Below are 21526 nucleotides of genomic sequence, written 5' to 3'. Positions count from 1 at the left end.
CAGAGATGATCAAAATGAGAGCAATTCCAGAAAGCAGACTCTGGCACCACTGCCGCCATCTAGATGTAGACAGGCAGGAAAATCCCAGCTCTGGTTGGCTTGGGCCAGGGCTACCCTGGAAATGTCAGCTACACAAGGTGGGCATCAGAGGGGATCCCCAACCCTCCTCAGTTGCTGTCGCATCCTGTACAGGATCTCCTCTGCTCCCATGCTGGTCTCTGTTTTGGAGCGTGGTCACATGCTCCATGTTCTGTATGTGAGGTACTGGGGCAGGGATCAGCAGCAGGGGCTTTGGATATTGAGGATATACAACTACATGCATTTGTGAATTTGGTATTTGAGCCATGGGCCAGTGTCTGTCACTGCCCTCTGCTCACAACTGCAGAGTCTGAACATGCCAGAAACAGAAGACATCTATGTAGAGGTATCATTTGCAGTCCCTGTGGAGTGTCCTCTGTCCAAGAGGGTCTGTCAGTCCCTGGTTAGGTGTTAAAATGCCATCCATTACAACACCAGAGCTTCTTCATTAGCCAGGCAGCCACATCAGAAGGTTTACAAACTCACGTCAAGAAGAAAATGAAAAGTACGTATCCTGCCAAGCCCAAAGCCTCATCTTGGGCCACATCCTGACTTAACTGTGTGGTTTCTGTTAGGGAGCTGGATCTAACTGAGGGTCAGCTATATGAATGAAGGTCACCAGCTCTCTCCTTAAGAAGCTTTAAGCCCCACTACTGATGAGTCCTTCTTGAAAGGAAATAACCAATTTTTTATGTTTCTGTTGACAGCAGTTCTGCTGACAGTCTGCTGCATGAGGAGAAAGAAAAAGACATCCAACCCAGAAAACAATCTGAGCTATTGGAATAATGCTATTACCATGGACTACTTCAACAGGCATGCTGTGGAGTTACCGAGAGAGATCCAGTCCCTGGAAACATCAGAGGTACCTCACTTGCATAATTAGTGCTTGAAAACAGTAACTGAAGCCATAATGGGAGAAAAGGAAAGGAAGTCATATTAATAAAGCCTTGAAAACTACTGTTTATGAGGGTGGATAGTGATAGGACAAGGGGGAATGGTTTTTAACTGAGACAGGGGAGGTTTAGGTTAGATATTAGGAGGAAGTTTTTCACACAGAGGGTAGTGAGACACTGGAACAGGTTGCCCAAGGAGGCTGTGGATGCCCCATCCCTGGAAGCATTCAAGGCCAGGCTGGATGTGGCTCTGGGCAGCCTGGTCTGCTGGTTGGCACCCTGCACATAGCAGGGGGTTGAAACTAGATGAGCATTGTGGTCCTTTTCAACCCAGGCCATTCTATGATTCTATGATTCTATGAAATACCTACGCATATTCAGGGAAACAGTTTTTCAAAAAGCTTCAACCTCTCTCCAACAAGTCTATCACAAGGTGCAATAAATAATAATACATAAGCCTATAGTTTTTCAAGTACCAGTTCAGAGAGTGAGTCCTCCAGTACATCGGTGATCCAAACATCAGCATATGGGAGTGTATAGGGCTGGCACACACTCCTCAGTCTTTCCTGAAGGGCTCTTTCTGGTTCACTGGTAATATTCCTGTATGGGCAGGTGATCCTACTGATAGAAATACTAGCTGGCCTCAGAATCAGAAAAGAATAATTTAGCTTAGTTTAAAGGTATTTAAAACTTAGAAACAGTGAAGAGTTTGAGCTTATGCTGAAGTGATTTTCAAGAGATCAGCTGGCTAACTAACTCACTGAATTGAAATAAAAAAGTGTTCAGAAAGAAAACTCGGAGATGTGACAAGACAAGCACTCACGATCGCTTCATCAATGCCACTTGGCTGGCAATCATGGAGCTCCTGCTAAAGCAGGATTCTGGTCTAGACTTAGCAAGCAGCAGCTTTCACATGATAGGACCATTCACGTGGCCTCCAGAAGCTGCCATGTGAGTCATTTTAAACTGATTGGAATGCTACTGGACTGGTAGCTTCAAGCCATCTATTCGGTTGTCTGACCTTAAAAAGTAGTGCAAATGCATCTTTCACAAGTTAAGCCGCGCTGTCAGATGGGAACACGTCATGAAAGTGAAAAAAAGAAAAGTGGAAGGTCAAACACTGGTTTGGTGTGTCTGATTTTTGGGTCCCCTTACTGAGAAAAAAATCAGCCTGATTATCAGCAAAATTGAGGATTATCAGAGAAAAGAGGATTATCAGAGCAGTGAGTGATTATCTTCACGCACGGCTCCCGCTGCCTGCAGAACTGGCTCTCTGACGTTAGCTCTCCTTTTGGAGCCCCCCACAATTCAGATATTTTCTGTGGGATGGGACCGAGTGCCCCAAGACAGAAGGAACAGCCCTTTTCTGATGCCTGCGGGCTGCTCTGTGTGCTCCGGAGGGTGATGGTGCGACACGCTCATGCTGCTCTCTGCCCTTCTAGGACCACCTCTCCGAGCCACGCTCCCCTGCCAACGGCGACTACCGCGACAGCGGGATGGTCCTCGTGAACCCCTTCTGTCAGGAAACGCTGTTTGTGGGCCACGAGCAAGTCTCTGAGATATGACCCCACGGCTGCCCTCCTCCCGCGGTTTCATCTCTACTGTCTCCAAATTATAAATAAATATATATATATTATAAATATAACCTTTGTGTAACCCCGAATTACAAGAAATGTTTTCAGCTTTTCTTTTTTTTTTTCCCTTCAGAATTGTCAACCCCTTTTTTATAAGTGTGGTAAAACTTTACAGAACAAACTGTGGCTTTATAAAATAAAGGTATTTCTAAGCAAAACACCTGTCAGATTGACTGCTTTCTTCCCTGTCCTTTACAACCTGTTGCTAAATCTGCTTGGCCTGAAAGAACACTGGGTAAAGCCGGTTCTGATGCAGGCAGTGTGTTTGCTACAGCATCCTGCAGTGGCTTCGGAGCAATCTGAAGTTATATGATGTCTCTCTGTGTGTTCCTGCCTGGTGACCATCCCCTCCCTACACTGAGCCAGCTGGCTCAGATCACTCCTTTAGGTTGCCAGGCTGGGATATAGGCAGAGCAGGACCAGTCTGGTCTCCAGTAGCAATCCATGTGGCTCACATACCTGTCATGCATCCAGCGGCTCCAGTTCTGCCTGTGCACCCAGTGGGATGAGTCAGAGTCTGAATCCCACTGGGGTCTGCAAACTCAGCAGGCAGAGAGCAGGAAAGCTGGGACAGAGCAGGATGATGAATGAACTAACACACCCATGGGGTCCGGGAGATGGGCAACCCACCTGGGTAGTAACATTGCCCAGTGACATTTTTATGCTATCTCTCTTAGATAGGAAGACTTGAGCTCTAGTTTTCACTTTGAAAGTGTTTTACAAGAGCAGAGACCAGAATGGCCTTTTTTCCTGCATAAATGCGCTAACAATTACACTTTGGACATGCAGCTGCTCTTCTCCAGCCCAAAGAGTCCTGAATTACTTCCCACAGAGCAAACAACCTCCAAAGAAGGCAAGTAGAGTGTCCCCTTCATAGGAACAGAAATCTCTGCAGTGTTTGGAGCAAATTGGCACTTCAGATCTACCCAGTTAAGCACCAGATTGCAAGTTCTAATAGTAGTTTGGGAATAGGAAAGGCGAATGAACCTTAAATGATGGGTTAGAAATGGGCCATTACAAGCAGAGGGTAACATGGAGTGTGGAATGACTTTGCTAAATCGATGTTCTCTCTTCAAGTAAACCTGAACTGTTACCACGGGGCCAATTTTTGGTTTTGCTCTGCAGATTGCCTTTCTCACTTTGCTCAACAAGTGGAGTGGCTTCTGTCCCTTGAGGCCTCAGCCTTCTTCATTCCATCTTTGGCCATTGGTCCTTGTAGAGTATTTTCTTCCTTCACTCCTGCCTTCATTGAGAATGGCTATGAGGCAGCACAGAGCTTACCCCATGCTCTGGCTGGCTGCTTTGCACCACCAGCTGCATGAGGTTATCAGTAAAAAGGTACCTCGGGCAAGGCAAGGTCAGAGCAGCATTGCTAACCACATGCCTTGCTCAAGTGAGCCACATCTAGTAACAGAAAAGGGAATTCTGTGACACATCTGGTGCAGCTGTACCACCTGTCAGCAGAGTCCCAGTGTCTGTGGATCCCCAGAGCAAGCTGACAGATTGACTATGTGATGGCTGGAATTGCACCAAGATGCAGCTCCCTCAGGGGCTGGGGGCCATAAAGGCATCTTCACCCTTTCTTTCTCCCTGTCCCACACATGCATTTCTTCTGTGCTGAAGCACAGATGTGAATATGGGCCCCAGGCTTCCTAAGGTAATGCAATTGAAACGTTAGAGATTGAAACTGGATGTTTCCACTCAGAATCACAGAGTGATGCACCGCTTCCCTCAGAAGTTGCAGGGCAGGCAGTAAGACAACTCTGTGTGGACAGGGACAGGCATGAGGGAAGATGTGGGACAAGCAACATGCGGTGAGGTACCTGTGATCCTCCTGATGGAATACCAAAAAGCCTCCTGCAATCTGCTGGCAGGTGACAGAGTAAAGGCTTCCTGAGCATCTTGCAAAGAGCAAAAGCAATCAAATGGGGGCCTTCATCTTCAGCTACTGGGTATTTTGAAAAGAGGGTGCAAGGAGAGAACAAGTTGGCAAAGCAATGAATCAAGTTGTCACTGGAATATACAAACTTGGTGGAGGATTACTCTCTTTAGCCAGCCCAGTTTGTTTGGAAACCTCAGTCCACAACACCCAGAAAGTACTCAAAGCCACATGCAGAGCTGTGAGATGCTGTGGTGTCCACAGGCTTCACACGAAGGCGCAGTGCCAACCTGGCCTCCAGCGATCTCATTGTGCTTGGACTTAAAAGTCAAGCAGAGATGTGAAGGGTGCGTGCCCCTGCTCTGAGACTGCTGGGCCAGGGCCGTGTGCCCTGGGGAGGCCGAAACACCGAGAAATCCAGAAGCTGTCCATAGAATGAGGAGGGATTCGAGTCCCTGCAGCAGCAAAACGTGGGCTGGGCATGGCCACAGCTCCGCAGGCGCCTCAGAGGTTGGTTTTAGTTAACTTGAAGTAATGTCTTGCTGCAGGAGGGCCTGTGTGGAGTAAGCAAGCAGCTAGCGTGTTTGTAATTCAGGGATGGATGGATTAGGGCAGGAGATCATCCGGGCGTCAGCGCAGAAAACACCGCTGGCATTTTCACACGTACGCTGTCATGAATTCCTGCCCGCTGTGCCTGTAAACACCATTGTGCTGTTCATCTGCCACATTTGCAGCAGCAGCAGCAGGGAGATTTCCCCTAAAATGGATTGCTGACCCAGCAGCCGCCTGGACAATGCACAAAGCCCGCCTTCCAGAAAGCCGTCGCACAAAGCCGAAAGCCCCACCGAGCCCCGACCTGCTGGGCTCGGCACATCCCTCCCGCCAGTGCGGGGCTGGCGGCAGGGCTGAGCGGGCCGCAGCGGCAGCATGCCCTTGCCCAGGCGCCGGTCGTCCTTCCTGGGGCAGCAAGCCCCTTCCTCCGCCACCGAGAGCGTGGGGGGCCCGGGGCGCCGGGTGAGTGTGGGCAGCCTGTCCAGGCCGCCCGGCGTCTACGTGGGCGCCGTGCCCACCGGAGGAGTGAGCAGCTTGGGCACCCGCGTGTCCCGCCGAGCGCTGGGCATCAGCAGCGTCTTCCTACAAGGCCTGCGCAGCTCCTGCTCCGCCGTGCCCCTGGCCACGGGGCTGGAGAAGGGCAGGGGGCTCTCCTACGAGAGCCTGAATGGCTGCCTGGTGGAGTACATCGAGAAGGTGCGGGCCCTCGAGCAGGTCAACCAGGAGCTGGAAGAGCACATCCGAGTCTACCTGGACAAGAAGTCCTCCAGCGTGGGCAGCTGGGGCGCGCTGCGGGAGAGCTGGGAGGCCGTGTACCACCAGGTGAGCGGCGGGGCTGGGGAGAAGCGCGGCATAACCTGGTGTGTGCAGCCGACACGGAGGGTGTTAAGTCTGTCCTCGTGATAATTACAGCCTTATCGTTTCACAGCATGCCGTGGAAAATGCTTATTAAGGAGGAGAATTGCCTGAGGCATCCTGTGCATGGGAGTGATTGAAATGTACCCTGAAGTGCCATACTCTGCTCTCGTGGAAATGGGCGATTTCTTTAGTATTTTTCTTGCTTAGCTGTGGTTATTAAGCTGAGCATCAAAATTATTAAAAGGAAACTGCTAGGACTGAATTAGCTTATCCATCATCGTGATATCATTACAAGCCTGTCGGTTGTGTTGGTGAGTTTTTTTGTTAATTAGCAATTCAGATTTTTACTTTATTCCCTTGTTTGCTTTATCACATTTTCCAAAAGCTCTATTTATTGAAAAATAATCATTACATGACAGCAAATGAGCGACTCCATCCCTTTGCTTCCCACTGTGGCCACCCCCTGCTCCCACCTCCCCACAGGGCACATGCTTTGCAGTCCTGGGAGGCTCTAAAGGGAAGCACTGCCTGGGGGTGGCAAGTGGAGCTCACACTGATGCTGCGGACCAGCAACAAGCCCCAGAGGATCACATCCTCCTGATTCCTTTTGCTGGGAGTAAAGGAGCTGGAAGCAGTCAGTCTCTGCTTGCCGGTGTCCTGCTGCAGGGAGAATGAGGCTCTGCTTCCTTCCTTCAGTGCTCTGTGAAGGTCCCAGTTCCTTGGCTCTCTGGCTCATAGTCTTGCCATTCGTAACCTCTGATGTCTTACAACAGTCTTAGAGAAGGCAGTTCCTTTAGGACCCTGTTGGATGGTCTTCAGGAGGCCTGAAAGGCAGCTTCACATTCTCCAAGAACTTCTGTGCTGTGCCGCAGGTGTACAACACAGAGTTGTAGCTCTGGTTTAGGAAAGAGGGTGTGTTGTTAGTGCGCTGCACTTTTAGGGCACGGCTGCACCCAGAATGCCTTAAATGCTGTCTGAACCCTTTGTGCAGTGGGATAACCAATTCTATGACAGCGTAAACCTCAACCACCTTCACATTCAGCTGTGAGGTGGGGTTGTTAGCTTTTAACCTTGTGTGCAGGCAACATTACAGGTTTTACAGGGTACATATCAATCTCCCCAGCCTCTATCCAGGTGCTACTTTTCCCAAGGCAGTGCAACAAAAGGCCACTCTTGCTACCTTCATTGCTCCTTTGGGCTCTGAAAACAGGGCCAGCTGTGAGAGGCTGGCCAAAAGCATTGCAACTTCAGGGCTTGGAACCTGAGCAGCAGCACGTGGATCATGAGCCTTTAGTCTGGCCTAGCTTTGAATTGGAATGTGTTGGAGACAATGGTTTCAGCATATAGAAGGAAAGATTAAGGCAGGGTGCTCCGAAGTTTTCCTGTGAAAGCATCACGTGCAAAATTAAAAGCCCAAATGATTTTCTGTTATATGAATAATCAACACATGAGACTCGTTATCACACCTGAAGCCGTGGACTCAGCAGCATCCAGAAAGTCATCAGGCATTGGTAAGAACAGCAGAACTATGCAAAGCTATCAATAAAGCACAGCTAAGAATTTGGAAGGTGTGGTAAATTGTGCACTCCCAAACTTGGTCAGGTCTGCTAAAATGAGAAGCTGCCAGCCATCAGGGCTAAGTTTGGCCTGTGAGTGCCATCACAAATCAGCAGGGATGGAGTCTGCATGCTCTCAGCACGCGGTTTTTCTTGCTGCCAGACATAACCCGATGAACGTGGGCGTTGGTGCAGCCTGGTGAATCAGTAGCTTCTATTCAAATATGATATCTTTGCTAAAAGTTCAAGTTGTGTTTTCACGCCTACAAGGTGAAGTTAAAGAAAACTGTTGAGGCATTCTAATTGTTTTGTATCACAAATATTCAGTGTTAACTTGAGCTGAAAAAATACATTTTCAGAAGGTGTATGTGCATCACAGATCCGAATGCAGAAAGACAACGTGGGGCTTAAAGGAGCTTTTATTATTTGTATTTGAGCTCTAACAGTTGCCATCCTGGCAAAGAGTGAAGCCCCGCAAGGCAGCACAGTCCTGCTTTGGGCTTTGCAAATGGAGCCAGCAGGGCCCTCCCACGGCCTGCAGACACAAGCAAGGGTGTTTCCTAAACTGCTGCATTGCATCTTTTCCTATGTGTGTCAGCAGAGTGACTGCAAATCAGTTTAATGCTGTGTGTTTGGATCTAGTTGTTGATTATTAGGAGAACTAAATCAAAGGGAAGAGCCACTAGATGGGAGTCTGACACCTCCTCTTTTTAAGCCAGTAAAAGGGCTCATGTAAATTAGAATTTCTCATGAAACTTGGTTTATGGAGTAATAATCCTTCAGGTTCGCTGCTGTATTTAAATGGTACACAGCTCACTTCTGTTGCTTACAGTGGTGACTGCCATCGTCCGAATCCTTTTTTCATACCGTTTTTATTTCTGTGGCACTGTTCAGGTTTGTGCCATCTTGTGAAACCCTGAAGTTGCCACGAGGCATCCGGTGCCAGCAGCAGGTCTGTGAGGGGGTTCTTACTGCCTGCTGGAGAGGGTCAGCTGTGACCAACAGGTTACCCCAAGAGCTTCAGCAAAACCACTAGAAAGCACTTTGAAGAAACATTTTGCCTCTGCATAGAGGCAGAAATGCAGGCAGTGGAAAATTACCAGCTCTTCCCTGCTCCTGCTACCATTGCAAACCATAAGCCATTCTGCACTGAACTCAACTTCTTCACTTAGTGATTAACATCTATCTGAACTGCGCCGTACAAATTTGCTGGCAAGATGTTCCCAGTTTCCTCAAAGGCTTTCATTTTCCATAGACATTAGGTCAGATACTGCAACTGCGTGGGCTCACTGCTGGAGGCAAATGGACTTGTTTTGGCAGGTCAGGGCAAATGGCACGGCAGCATTTATTTATGCTGAGTGGAGCGAGGGAAAAATATCAGCTTCATCCATTCATGTAGGAGTGGCAGCAGGAGGACAAAATGCAATAATTTCTGTAAAACTAAGGGGAAAAAAAGATTCCGGGATCAAATTTTCTAAAACTGAGCAGAGGAAAGAAGGTTCAGTCAGTGTGTGGGTCAAAGAAGTACTTATACCTCCATGCTGCTGCCACGTGGTCCTTTCTCCATCCTACGAGGGGATAAAGGGACAGACCAGCATGGCCCCAAAGCCCCCAGATGCCCCAGAAGGGAGTACCTGGGGCTCAGTGCGAGTCCAGGGAGGCTGCAACAGAGCAGGGAGGAGGAAATAAGGGTCTGAGTGCTGAAGCTGAGCCATCTCTGTGTGCTGGAGAGCACGTAAAGGTCTTGTGGCTGGTCTGGCTGCTGTGCCACAAGGCATGTTCTCTGCCCACACCTGTAGCTTTTGTAACATCTCTGACTTCTGTACATTACTCTGTGCTTTGAAGGTTTCTCAGACCTGAGCTGAGGCTTTTTTTGGCTCTTGGTGACATTTGTGGAGTTCAGCCCATCTGTCTAGATATTATTTTCATGACACATGTAGGAACTTGCAGTCTTTTATATGGCCCAGTCCTCTATCATATCATTTGGAACTGGCCAAGAAATCCCAAAGTTATAAAAGAAAAACCATCAGCTCAACATGCAATGGCACAAGTTCTGTTTCCTCTGGAAGCCAGGCTAAGCCAAAGCTGGTAGGAATGGGCCTCTAGTCATGACCACTGTATGGGAACTGTTGAGTCATGGCCTGAAGCACTGATTGATCACCTGAGGCAAGCACTGAGTCAGCCATGGAGCACAGGTGGAGGCGATTCAGCAATTCGGTGTGATCAGAAGGGGTGGAGCCTGGCTGCACCTCTCCTAGACCCCATTTAAGGGCTGACTGCCATGGGGAAGGGTCTTTTTCTGGAGATTGCTCTCTTTGGAGTTTTTTCTGCAAGCGTAGGATACAGGTGAGTGTTTTCATTTGTTTTTTGTTATCTCTTTCCACTGTTGTACTTCTAGTTATACAACCTATAGAATACCAGCCTAACCATGCTGCTCTGCTAATTGTATGTTTGTTGATTGTACAGCCACCTTTTCCTGTTGCTTATAGCAGCAGGTGAGAAGTAAGCAAGTCATTACTTTTATTCCAGTACCTTCTCAGATTTAAAAAATGTGCAGTGCTGCTAATTTCCACCATGAACATCGATGTGGGGAATAAGTTATTCCCCAGCTCTCTCCTAGTCCATGAGTTTGTAAGAATTTATGGCAGCAGACCACTTTTTGTAATGACTGATGTTAACTATCACATACCAAGGTTTCAGCATTGCATTTCCCCCTCTACCACTTCACTGAGCAGCAGGCTGTGGAGCAGGTAGGAGGATCACACTACAGCACTGATCCCTCTGGCAGTACTTGGCGTGACTTGTCTGGACGCAGCCTTGATGCCCCATATTGCACAGTGTGTTTCACCTTGGGAAAAAGAACACTTCAAGGGATTTGCAATCCCATACAGTTGCAGACTTAATTATCCAAAGTAAGATTACAAGTAAGTTTCCTGGCCCATTTAAGAATCTGCTCCTATTCCTGTGGTGGTTTGGTTTCCAACACAAATCTCTGTATGTATCTCTTGGAACAGGCAGGCCAAAGAGATGTTTGTTTACTCAGTCCTACGGGCTCCTGTAGCATCACGCAGCCTCCCACTCTTAGTCTTTCACTGCCAACCCTGTCACATGGCAGCCAATCCCTAAGGCAAAGAATTGAGGTGCAGACAGTGGGGCTGGGTCTGTACTGAGTGTGCTTCCAGGTAGGTCCCCAGTTCCAGCTGCTTGCTGATCCTGGGTGGTTGGTCCTAGCCATCATCATGGCCTCTCTGGCTTCAAACTTGATTCAGCTCCTCCAGAGTGCAGCAGAGACCTCAGGGGGCTGGGCCTGTGGAGCCCCTGGTCTAAGTGTTTGCTGTCACCCTAATAGTAAATTGGGCCTTTCTTCAGCCAGTGCATGTGATGCTGTAGGGTAGGCTGTGGCCTTTTTTACTTTTTTTTTATCATTTTATATAACCCTCTTGAATCCCAACAGGGTTCTGTGTCACAAGCCTTTTAGGTTTGATTGCCCCTGAAGTGCTTCCTGGGGATTATATCGACACCAAAGAATCATAGCAATGATACCACAGTCTTATTTGCACAGTCTCTCCAAAGCTCTTCACATTTGGTGTAATAATATTTGAAGACTGACTGCTTCCCAGGTCTTGTATCTACAGCAAGAGCGTATGCAATCCCATCAGAGAAGAAAAACAGTGCTCTGGGAGCTGAGGACCACTCACTCAAGGCACGAGCATCAAATATTCCTTGGCTCACGGATGATGATGACCCTGAGGAGGACTGCTGATATGGGAAGTAGAATAGGAGCTGCATAAGTGCTCCTTAAACTGTATCTAGAAACTCTAAGTGGGACTTAAATGCTGAACATACCCCGTGTGCAGTAATGAATTTTACCCCTTGTGACCAGCTGACAGTCAGGATGAATGTGTTTCTACAAGAAGATGAATCTTTAGGAGCAACGAACGTGTCGGTGAAAAATCACAGCCAATTTGCAGACAAACTGTGAATTGATATGTACAAAACTTATTGATTAAATTACCTGGAATGAGTCATGTGAACAGCCCCAGGCTGAAAGATTATTTTCAGAATCAGAACTGTTTGTCTGCTTAAGACAGATGGGCTGTGCAGGTAGTGCCTGTGTGAGATGCTAATTGCTTGAGCTGTGTTGTCTCTCCCTTCCAGGTGGGCGAAGCAGTCCTTGAAAACGCCCGTCTCATGCTGCACACTGAGAACATTCAGGCCTCTGCTGAAGACTTTAAGGACAGGTAAGACCTGTGGTTGCACCCGGCTGGCCTGCTTCCCTGACACTTTGCCTTGGCAAATACTTACTCAGTGGGGATGTAAGGCTTAGTGACTATTAGCCCACCTAATGTGGGAGGGGTGTTGTAACACAGCAAAATAACTACAATTCTAGTATTATTTTGAAACAGGTTCTGAGGATTAATATTTATTAATCTAATCATTTGTAGTGTTATTCTTTGATATATGGGCATTGATCTCTTCCTAAGAGGCCAGTATTCGTTCAGATTAGTGTTGATACTTCACAGAGGCAAGCATTCATGTGATTTTTAGATCCAATTTGCAGTGCTGCAGTGGTGGTTTTAGAATTGTTGACTGTTCTGCTGCAGCACCTGAAACACAAACTGCACCACTACAGACCTTGCTGTGGAAACATCAGATAAGGGAAGATAAATGGGCTGCATTTATTTTCCTTCTCTTCACTGAGAGAAATGAATAGTGAAAGAAGATCCAAAGTAATGAAAAACGACTTCTAAAGTCTTTCTGTTTGTAAAGCCTAATATTCATGTACATGAACATGTGAAGCTCTGTAAGTATTACAGGGCCTGATTGTTCTAGTTTTAACTCATAATGGACTTGCACATTTACAAATAGCTATTTCCCATGAGTTCTGTCATCCCTTAAACTTCTGATTCTCCCTTCAGGTATTATTTTATTTAATCACATCAGAATGTGCATTAGTCATGTTTATAGGGTTGTCTTTTTGGTTTTTTTTTGTTGCTTTACATCCACTAGGCTACACACGTATTTTAAGTAGTTTAAAAAAAAAAGTGTGTGTGCAGTGGAGAGAATCAGAAACACAACACTGTTGTTCTACTGAATGTCCTGATAACTTGAGAGTATGGCAGGGAGGAGCAGGCAGCAGCAGCTGCCACAGCAGTCACACTGAGAAACAGAAAAATCCACACGTATTCATATGATATAGAAACATCAGGCTTAGTAGAAGACAACTTGTGTCCCCATGCTTATCAGGAGTGCTGTCAGCCTGACACTGCTCTACCGCAGCCAGCTGGTGTCTTTCATTAGGCCCAGAGTTAATGACAAGGTACATTGAGACAAAGGTGAAGGCAGAGCACATCTCATGTGTTTCTGTGCCTCTGTCAGGGACATAAGAGCTAATTAACAAAATGGTGTCGTTAAAAAGATGCACATTTTTCTTGCTGAGCTGTGCCTATTTTATTTTCCTCTCTACAGGTATGAAAATGAACAGCCATTCAGAAAGGCAGTGGAAGATGAAATTAATTCCCTTTACAAAGTGATTGATGATGCTAATTTAACTAAAATGGATCTGGAGAGCCAGATAGAAAGCATGAAAGAGGAGCTAACTTTGCTGTCAAAGACTCATGAAGAAGTAAGTCCAGGCTCGGGGCATTGCAGAGCTAATGTGTGCCTGCTTCATGTGGCTGGCATTGTGCACTGAGCAGAGCAAGCACTGCAGCACTGCACCTGCCATCTTCTGATGGGAGGAACTTCCTATTTTTCTCCTCTCTGTTAATTTAAAGCGCTAACTTTTGAGGCATTATAAGGTTACATAGATGTGTTAACTCTTTCCTGTTTGATGAATATGGCACAGAACAGATGTCCATACCCCATTTCTTGCTGAATAGGAGACAAGGCGTTCACAAGGTTGAACATCTGAATATGGAAATCCCAGCAGCAAGAGGTCAGATTCACAGCCACAGAGACGTAAAGAGAAAATGCCTGTACAGGGGACCGGTTCCAGCCCTGCTGAGCTGACACTGTGTGCTAACTCAATGTGCTCAGCTACATCCTGAGCCACAATGCCTGGTTCCCAAGACTGAACCTCTCCTGAGCAGTGCACTGAAGGAAGCAGCAGAAACAGACAGCTGGAGGCGGATCAGCACGTAGCCCAGCTTTGCAATACATCCCCAGTTACTCATTATGTTCCTGCACTATTTGCATGACTGTGGTTTATTCCCTTCAGCAAGGGTTTTCAGGGTCTGGCCCAAATCTTCACCAATGGGGCCTCAATTAGGCAGCTGCTACTTAACTCACTTAGGAGACAGCCAGCAGTTGTGCTGATGATTCTAAAGTAGAGGAGAGATTGAATTGGGATGTATTGTGGATGTGAGGCTCTGTCCTTACATCTCTTTCAGTTGGTTTTTTTTAGCTGTTTTTTTTTCCAGATATGAGATTTCCACAACACTGGTAGGTGTGTGGAGGCTTGGGTTGTCAAGGGAAACCTTCATCCCCTCCCCACTTTCATGAGCCTATGCCCAGGACTGGCTTTTTGCTGAAAGTGATCAGTGGCTTCAGTACCACTGTAAGCCACAAGGAAGATGGGATTTCTTTTAGATAAGAGGGAAAACATGGAAAATTGGAAGAAATGCACAAGACCCCCTTTAAACTTCCATATATTAGTTTGTATTAGTGTTTGTTGTGAAACAAATAAAGTTGGCATTGATGCTCTTATCTACCTGTACATGTGGCACAAAGAAAACAACAGCTTCCCAGCAGCTCCTCTCCCTCTGCATTTAGCCAGTGCCACTGCAAAAGGAAACCCTCCAGTGCGCTAAATCACTAACACTGGGGCACCACTTGGGACCAGGCTTAATTTCTCTGTGGCACCAAAATAGCTCTTCCTCAAACCCCTCTCTGCTACCATTCACTGGTCCATTTTGCTTTTTTTTTTTGTCTGTCCTTCAAGGATGTGAAGGTATTGTACAAACAGCTTGCTGGATCTCAGCTGGAAGAACTTGATGTTCCCTTGGGAAGTGGCCTGGACAACATACTGGAAAAAATCCGAATCCACTGGGAGAGAGACATTGAAAAGAATCGTGCTGAGGCAGGTGCCCTGCTCCGTACCAAGGTAAGCGCTGATGCCAATGTCCAGAAGTTACTCCAACATCTAGAGATTCAAAGCAAACCTAAAATCTGTTCAGCACTTTGCAATAACTTCAAGGGCTGGTTTTTGGTTTTGGTGTTTTTGTTTGGAAATGGCGCCACCGATATCACAAGTATTTGTGGGAGACTTCTAAGAGCTCTGCAATGTTGGCTAGGAAAAATGAACTTAATCACTTGATTGGTGCATCCTCCACAGGAGGTGTTATTACCCTACTTGTGCCATTCCTTCTCTGGAGAATGTACAGAGACCCATAAATCAAAAGTGTAAAGTACATTGCTCTGCGCTAGTTATACAGCTATGCATTCCTCATGTGTTTCTCCTTGAAATTGTTTCCTTTGGCAGCAGTGGGAAAACTGGAAACGAAAAGTGATAATAGACATTCTCTTTGGAAGTTGTCTCCTCTCTTGATGCTGAATCTAAACCAGTCTTCTAATGCAGCTCTTCCTCTGTCACAAAGGATAACTCATTTTCCTGCCTGACTGAAGTATTTGTGCAGAACTGAAGCATTAAGTTCATGATCCTGTATTTTAACAGCTAAGTTGGAGGTGACACATCAAATCATAACTATGGCTGTGCTACAGAAATACTTAGCAAAGACACAATCTCATCTGTCCTTTGATACAGAGTTACTATGGGAGGGGTAGGGGGCAGTGATGCCAGAGAGAAAAGCAAGAAATACATTTGCAAAGGCATATGCAAGTTCTGAGTGGGTGTCTGCTTTCAAAATGAAGAAAACAAATTGCATGACAACAATGATATTGAAGCTGCTAGGGAACATACAAGGGGCCAACTAGGAGTTTATCCTGGAGGACCCACATCCTTCAGTATCCCCACTTTCCTGTCCTAATTATTCCTCTTTATGTGCAAACTGTCAGTCACAACTTCATTCTCTTCATTTCCTTCATACCTCCAACCTTTCATCTGCTCACAGATATGATCTGGAGAGAAAACTGCCAGCTCAAAATGACCATTTGATCCCACAGTTGTGATTTCAATCGAGGCCAACACCAGATGTGGCAGAGAAACTGACAGGCAGACAAAGCTTAGCCCCTCCTTACTTTGCCACCTTAGTCAGATTTCTTCTTACTTTAAAGATTTGTTGCAGTTGTACTTGTTTTGATTTGCTTTTTTAATGGAAGAACGAACCAGAATATCAGATTTCTGGGAAGAACAGTTCTGGTTTTGAACAGGTTCTGGTGCAACATTCTAGCTTTGGTTCTTTTTGTCCTCAAATTAAACTGGGATCATGCAGCTTTGTATCTCAACCAGATAAACACATTGTTACTATTTATACAAGTACTGGGAGCTATGCTAATTATGTCCGGCCCTTTTTCCAACTTTTTCCAGCCTCCCTGTGCTGCTGGGTCACACCATTTTGTCATCCAAATGGTGGCAAACTTGTCTTTGCACTCTTGCAATTGAAAGAGGATGAGAACTCCTTAATTTCTGATCAATTCTTTGCCTCGCTTACTTCTTCCAGCTGGACTTGCAATTTTGGGTTGGTTTTCATGGGCATTTATGCACGAAAATAGTTTATACCTAATGGTGTTTTATGTGGGATGTTTTAGTTGAATAAATAACCTTAAAACTCCAGTCCTTTGCTTTGAGCTCTGCACGTAATGCACAGATTCTTTCCCTGAATTGACACAGTAATTTAAACCTTCGTAAGGTATGAAAGCTATTTAATGTTGTTTGGCTTTTTTTTTTCCTCCCCTGAATGGCTCTTTACTTTTTTTAGTCAACACTGACCTCCACTTAGTGAAGTGATGCTGTTCATTCATGAAATTTGATTCCGTGAATTGTCCTCTGCTCATTACTAATCTCTGCTCTCTGTTACCTGTCTTTCTAGTTCATTATTTATCCACGAGGCTGTACAGCTTGATCCACCATGCTGTTAAAATTCTATCATAGTGATCCTAGACCTTAATCTTCCTCTGCATGCCCTGTTTCTTGAGCAGCTGTTGATCCATGGCAGTGCTCTGCCCTGCACACATAATTGCACAGTTTTTCCTGTCATCCCCCCCATGTTATCACTCATGAAAGGTTTTGAAAATCTCATGGATTATGTCAGTTGTTTCTCCCTCCTTTGCTGCTTTGCTAACACATTCCCTGAGCAGTGAAAGCATTAACAATGCCTGCACCCCTCTACAGATATCAAACTGATCAGACCCTGGATGTTGATGTCCTATCCCCAGTCATGCTTTAATTATCTTTATTCCATTAAAAGACATTAATGAGAGATTCTGCACTCTTGTGGAATGCCTGACTCAGAATTGCACAGATATTTTTGAAATCCATACATTCCTAAGAAGTTCAAGCACTAAAGGCCTGAAGATTTCAGAGGATGATTTCATTCTCTGCTACTATTATCCAGCTGCTTGTGGGCACCACAATTCAGTACAGCTTTTCTGTGTGGAGTGTCTCAGGAACAGGAAGGGCAGAGGCCCCAGAAAATACCATCTGCCTAGTGAAGAGGGTAGGAACGTTACACCTGCACTTCTCTGCAGAAGGAATCCCAAATCTGAAGCCAAATTTCATGCCCAGCAGCATGTTCCATATGAACTCCTTGGGATGACTCAACTGGCAGTCCTGGAAGGAGGACACAGAAACTTTGTGTGCACCAAAACCTTTACAGCTCATCCAGTGCATCTCTTCCTATTTAAGGTCTGATGGGCCATCTCCATCTGCCTGTTGTGTCATTCACATCACTTGTGTTAGGGAGCCTTATAAGCCTTGGGCAACTCCTGCAGGAGGCCCAGCATCACGTGTGGTGAGAGGAAGCAGGATTTACAAGTAGTAGTAGTCACCCTTCTGGGCCACCAGTAAGGTGAATGTGAATGAGTGCTGGAAGGCATTGTGCAACATGTGTAGGCTGTAAATACAAATGAAAAAGCATCCTTCTTGACCTATGTCTCCCATTAAAAAGAGGCATTTACAGTCCTAGTACCATCATAATTCACAGACTACAGTCTCAACACATCTCAGGAAACAAATTACTCCAAAGTAGCCAGCCCATGATCTGGGTCTGGGTTTGCCCGAACCGCTGAGGAGAACAGATTGTGTCTCCTTGAAGCACAACCTCTGTAAAGTATTTCTGGAAAATACAGGCTCTGTGAAACTTGCTGAAAAGGACAGTTTTGATCTGTAGTTTGACATCCATCCTTGTGTAACACAAGTTCATAAATCCTAAAATTCTATTTTGGAATTAACTGGTGCTTAACTGTCTCTGCTGAGATTTGGGCTGCACCTGATATTATCTCATTCACAGTAACCAAGCTCCATGATTCACCTCATGTTACAGTAAAATGAGGAGTTCTACAGATGACTCCAGCCTGTCACAAAAATGATTTCTGGCGCATAGTCCTAGGGCTTTTATTATTATTATTATTTGATCTTAACATGTAAAATAAGAGTATACATGATTAGAAAATCAGGAGAGAGCCAGAATGAATTTTCAAGGTAGAATGGAAGTATTTTACATGGTTTAACTTCAGTGGTAATCTGAAGAAGAAATACAGGATTTGACTGAAGAATCAATTATGCTTGCTAGAGAGCCCAGAGCTACAGCCTGAAAACCTAGATCACAAAATAGTATAGAAGTATATAAAAGTATATTTAAAAGATCATTAGAAGTATAGAAATTTTATTTTGGCTAAAGTATATTTTCCTTCAGCAATATTAGAGGCACCTGAATGTAACATATATAAAAAATGACAAGCAACAAGAGCATTAAATTGCATAACTTAACTCAATTAAGAAAATTATTTTTCTGCCTTTTGTGATATAAATTCTTCTCTGATTCATAGAATCCTATGTGAAAAAAGACAGTGTGAATATATCTGAAATCAAATGGACCAAGTGAAAACACTTAACTTCTGAAAATTGTTATAGTATGGCCACAAAAAAAAGACAAGGAATAATTACAGCAATGTTTTCTTTTCATAGGTGATTTTAAACACGCTAGTAGGAATGTTGGATAGCTTTTGTTGACATAGACAAAGATATATGCTTACATGTATAGGCCATTTTACAGTAAGTGCCTAGACACTTAACTATCCAAACCATGATGAATGGAATTTAATATACAGCAATCAAACTCAAAATCTGAATTGCCACAAACTGAAAACAATGTATTAATTGTCACGTTGGAACGTAAGGCAACTAAAATTTGAGTACACTGTAATAAGAAGTCATAATCTTGCACCAGCAACAGGCTGAAGCGACAGCTGCAGTGCGAAGCCAAGAGGAAGAACTGGTAGAGGGCCTGAGAACCGAGTTCCATGAAACTGCCTGCAAAATTCAGAGCTTGCAAGCTGAAACTGAGTCCTTAAGAACCTTGGTAGGTAACACTGGTTTAGAATGGTTATCTTCTGTGTGATTTCATCACGCTTTCTGTAGAGAGCATGCCCTCGTCATGTCTTTAGTGTCTCCATACTCACCTTAATAGTGAGTTTCACTGAGATTGCTGGGTAGGTTGTATTCTGTAACATAGAATAGTTCAGCTGGAAGAGACTTTCAGTGACCATCTAGACCAACTGCATGACTTCTCCAGGTGTAACCAAAAGCTAAGGCATGTTACTGAGGGCATTGTCCAAACGCCTCTTGAGCAATGACAGGCATGAGGCACCAGCCACCTCACTCGGAAGCCTGTTCCAGTATTCGACCACCCTCACAGTAAAGAAATTTTTCCTCGTGTCCAGTCTGAGCCTCCCCTGGTGTAGCTTTGTTTTCTTCCCATCCTGCTATTGGTTCCCAGGAGCAGAGCCAGCACATCCCTCTGCTTCCCCTCCTCATGGAGCTGCAGGGAGCAATGAGATCACCTCTTGGCCTTCTCCAGGCAATGTAGTCCAAGTACCCTTAGCCCCTCCTTACAGGACATGACTCCCAACCTTGTCACAAGCTTTGTTGCCCTCCTCTGCCTGCTTTCAAGAGGAGCCCAGAACCTTGGAACCAAACTGGTTCAACTTTTGTAATGATAATACACACTTTTCAGACAGTTTAACAAAAGGAATTCTCATAATATTCGATTGCCACTTAAGCATAGTCAATGAAGATATTGACCAAACCTGAAAAAAAAATTCTGATGCATACTAAAACTATTTTAATGTCTGCTATCCTGGCCTTATAGAAGAGGGGTCTGGAGAATTCCCTATACGATGCCAAGCACTGGCATGAGATCGAACTGCAGAACCTGGGCTCTGTCATTTCCAAGCTGGAGGCAGAGATGGCAGAAATCAAAGCAGAAACTGAACAGCAGCAGCGGGATCGTGAGAATCTGCTGACCAACAAGCAGCAGCTAGAGAAAGACATTGCTGCATATCACTGCCTTCTGGATGGAGAACAAAGCAGGTACTTTCATCTGAAACACGCACAGGCACTCTGGGAAGAGAATGTGACTAGAGCAGTTTGCAGGTTTCTTAAAGCTGGGTGCTAGGTAGATAGGTTTGGAGAAGCTGCCAAAGGGGAAGAACTCCCCAAATCCAGCCGTGGTGAAATTCCTGATATGTTGGGCAGGACAGCTTTTCAGTACTGTCACAAAAGGATGAAGTTTAAAAATACAGCACAAGGTCGATCAGTCCCACTTCCCTGCAGACAAAATCTGAAATTAAACAGCAGCTGCACCATCTGGGGGCTATGCCTCTGGCTGCAAACCATCCATGCTGTTGTTTCTGTTTTTTGCCTTGGGTACGTTACACCTTCCCTCCTCTTCCATTTATACAGTCAAAACTTTAAAGCTGTCCTCCTGGGAAAGCTCCCTTTCTAATCACATAAGTTGCTCCTGAAGTCTCAGAACAAAATTTGGCCTGTTTAGTGAGCCTTTTTGAAGAAACATATTTCAGATTTCTAACAGTCATCCTCAGGGAACGGCCTGTAAACTCCTTTACAGCATTGGACTGCTTGGCTGGTTGTTTTTTGGTGTGTTTGTGTTTGTGTGTTTTAAGATCCTTAGTCACTGTTAGTCATGGAACTTCTGAGGATCTGAATCCCAGATTTTGACTTGCTCTTCTGCTCAGGTCAGGAAGAAATTTTTACTCATCCTGAAATAAAAAGTGTATCAGATTTATTTTCTGCTGCACAGTCAGGTCCTGATGAGATTTCACCAGCTGAACTGAACACTTAGTTCAATAACTGTCTTATTTGTAGTAATGATGAATCTTATTTTATTTTTTAACTTTCAGTTGATCATGAAATTCCCATTCTATAGAAGATCATTGCCACTCAAAGCAAAAGAAGATGTCACTGCTAAGTATGTTCTTGGAAGCTAAATGCCCATCAAAGCAGCCTGCTTTATTCAGTTTGATTCAACAATCAAAGTAGGTTGTAGCTTGAACAACTTTATTAGACCCTCTTCATGTAATTGCTTTGCTTACAGATTTCAATTTACTCATGTTGTTAAAATTATAATAAAAATAAAGAATATCAGAGTTTTTTTGTTTGACTTTTTCTTTCAGTATTTTTTGTGATAGCTGAGGAGGACTGCGTTAGCAGCATAGTGCCTTTACTTCCCACCACGTCTATTTCTTGGTTTTAGTACAAATACATTAAGACTGGACTACTCCTGCACTATGCAATCAGCACAAACATCAAGTACTCTCGTGTTACAAGACCAGCAGCTCATTAGAGTGAAATGTAGTTAAAATGAGGCCCAAGCAGTTCAACTGTTACATTAACTCGATGCAATTAATTCTGCAATGCATAAGCTGGCAAGAGCACTAATGCAAGCATCCAAACAGTACTTAGTAAATATGCTTTGACTCTACACTAAACTTTTGGAAAAGCTGAAGGTTAAGGAGAGCAACAAGAGTTTTGTTTGCAGTCTGGGTCACATCCTTTTATTGTCCACTCTGTTGGATCAGGATTTCACAACACAGACGCTTAGAAAAAGAGATAAGATGGTTTATTAAGTGGATGCAAAGGCTACTTAGAAATGGCTT

The 21526-nt window shown here is 45.0% G+C and overlaps 2 protein-coding genes across 10 annotated transcripts in view; both read left to right on the top strand.

Moving 5' to 3' along the window:
* TMEM108 (transmembrane protein 108) overlaps nt 1-2599 on the top strand; it is a 237966-nt gene extending 235367 nt beyond the window's left edge. For 8 of the 9 annotated variants that reach the window (XM_090142451.1, XM_090142449.1, XM_090142450.1 and 5 more), the window contains 2 exons: nt 786-940; nt 2414-2599. In XM_090142451.1, coding sequence (XP_089998577.1) covers nt 786-940; nt 2414-2536 — 278 coding nt within the window. In that variant the 3' untranslated portion in view covers nt 2537-2599. The remainder of the gene's footprint in view (nt 1-785; nt 941-2413) is intronic. The other variant, XM_090142455.1, reaches the window with a different exon arrangement.
* A 2727-nt stretch (nt 2600-5326) lies between these two features.
* BFSP2 (beaded filament structural protein 2) lies at nt 5327-20997 on the top strand. The gene is made up of 7 exons (XM_090142437.1): nt 5327-5858; nt 11609-11691; nt 12920-13076; nt 14394-14555; nt 18799-18930; nt 19720-19940; nt 20771-20997. Exons 1-7 carry the CDS (start codon nt 5412-5414, stop codon nt 20772-20774), a joined length of 1206 nt encoding a protein of 401 aa, XP_089998563.1. The 5' UTR covers nt 5327-5411; the 3' UTR covers nt 20775-20997.
* Nucleotides 20998-21526: the final 529 nt, after the last annotated feature.

The sequence above is a fragment of the Phasianus colchicus genome, chromosome 6 (genome assembly GCF_987193195.1).
Source record: "Phasianus colchicus chromosome 6, bPhaCol1.hap1.1, whole genome shotgun sequence".
Taxonomy (NCBI): Eukaryota; Metazoa; Chordata; class Aves; order Galliformes; family Phasianidae; genus Phasianus; species Phasianus colchicus.
Note: the sequence above shows the minus strand (reverse complement) of the source record. Positions and strands in the feature narration are given on the sequence as shown.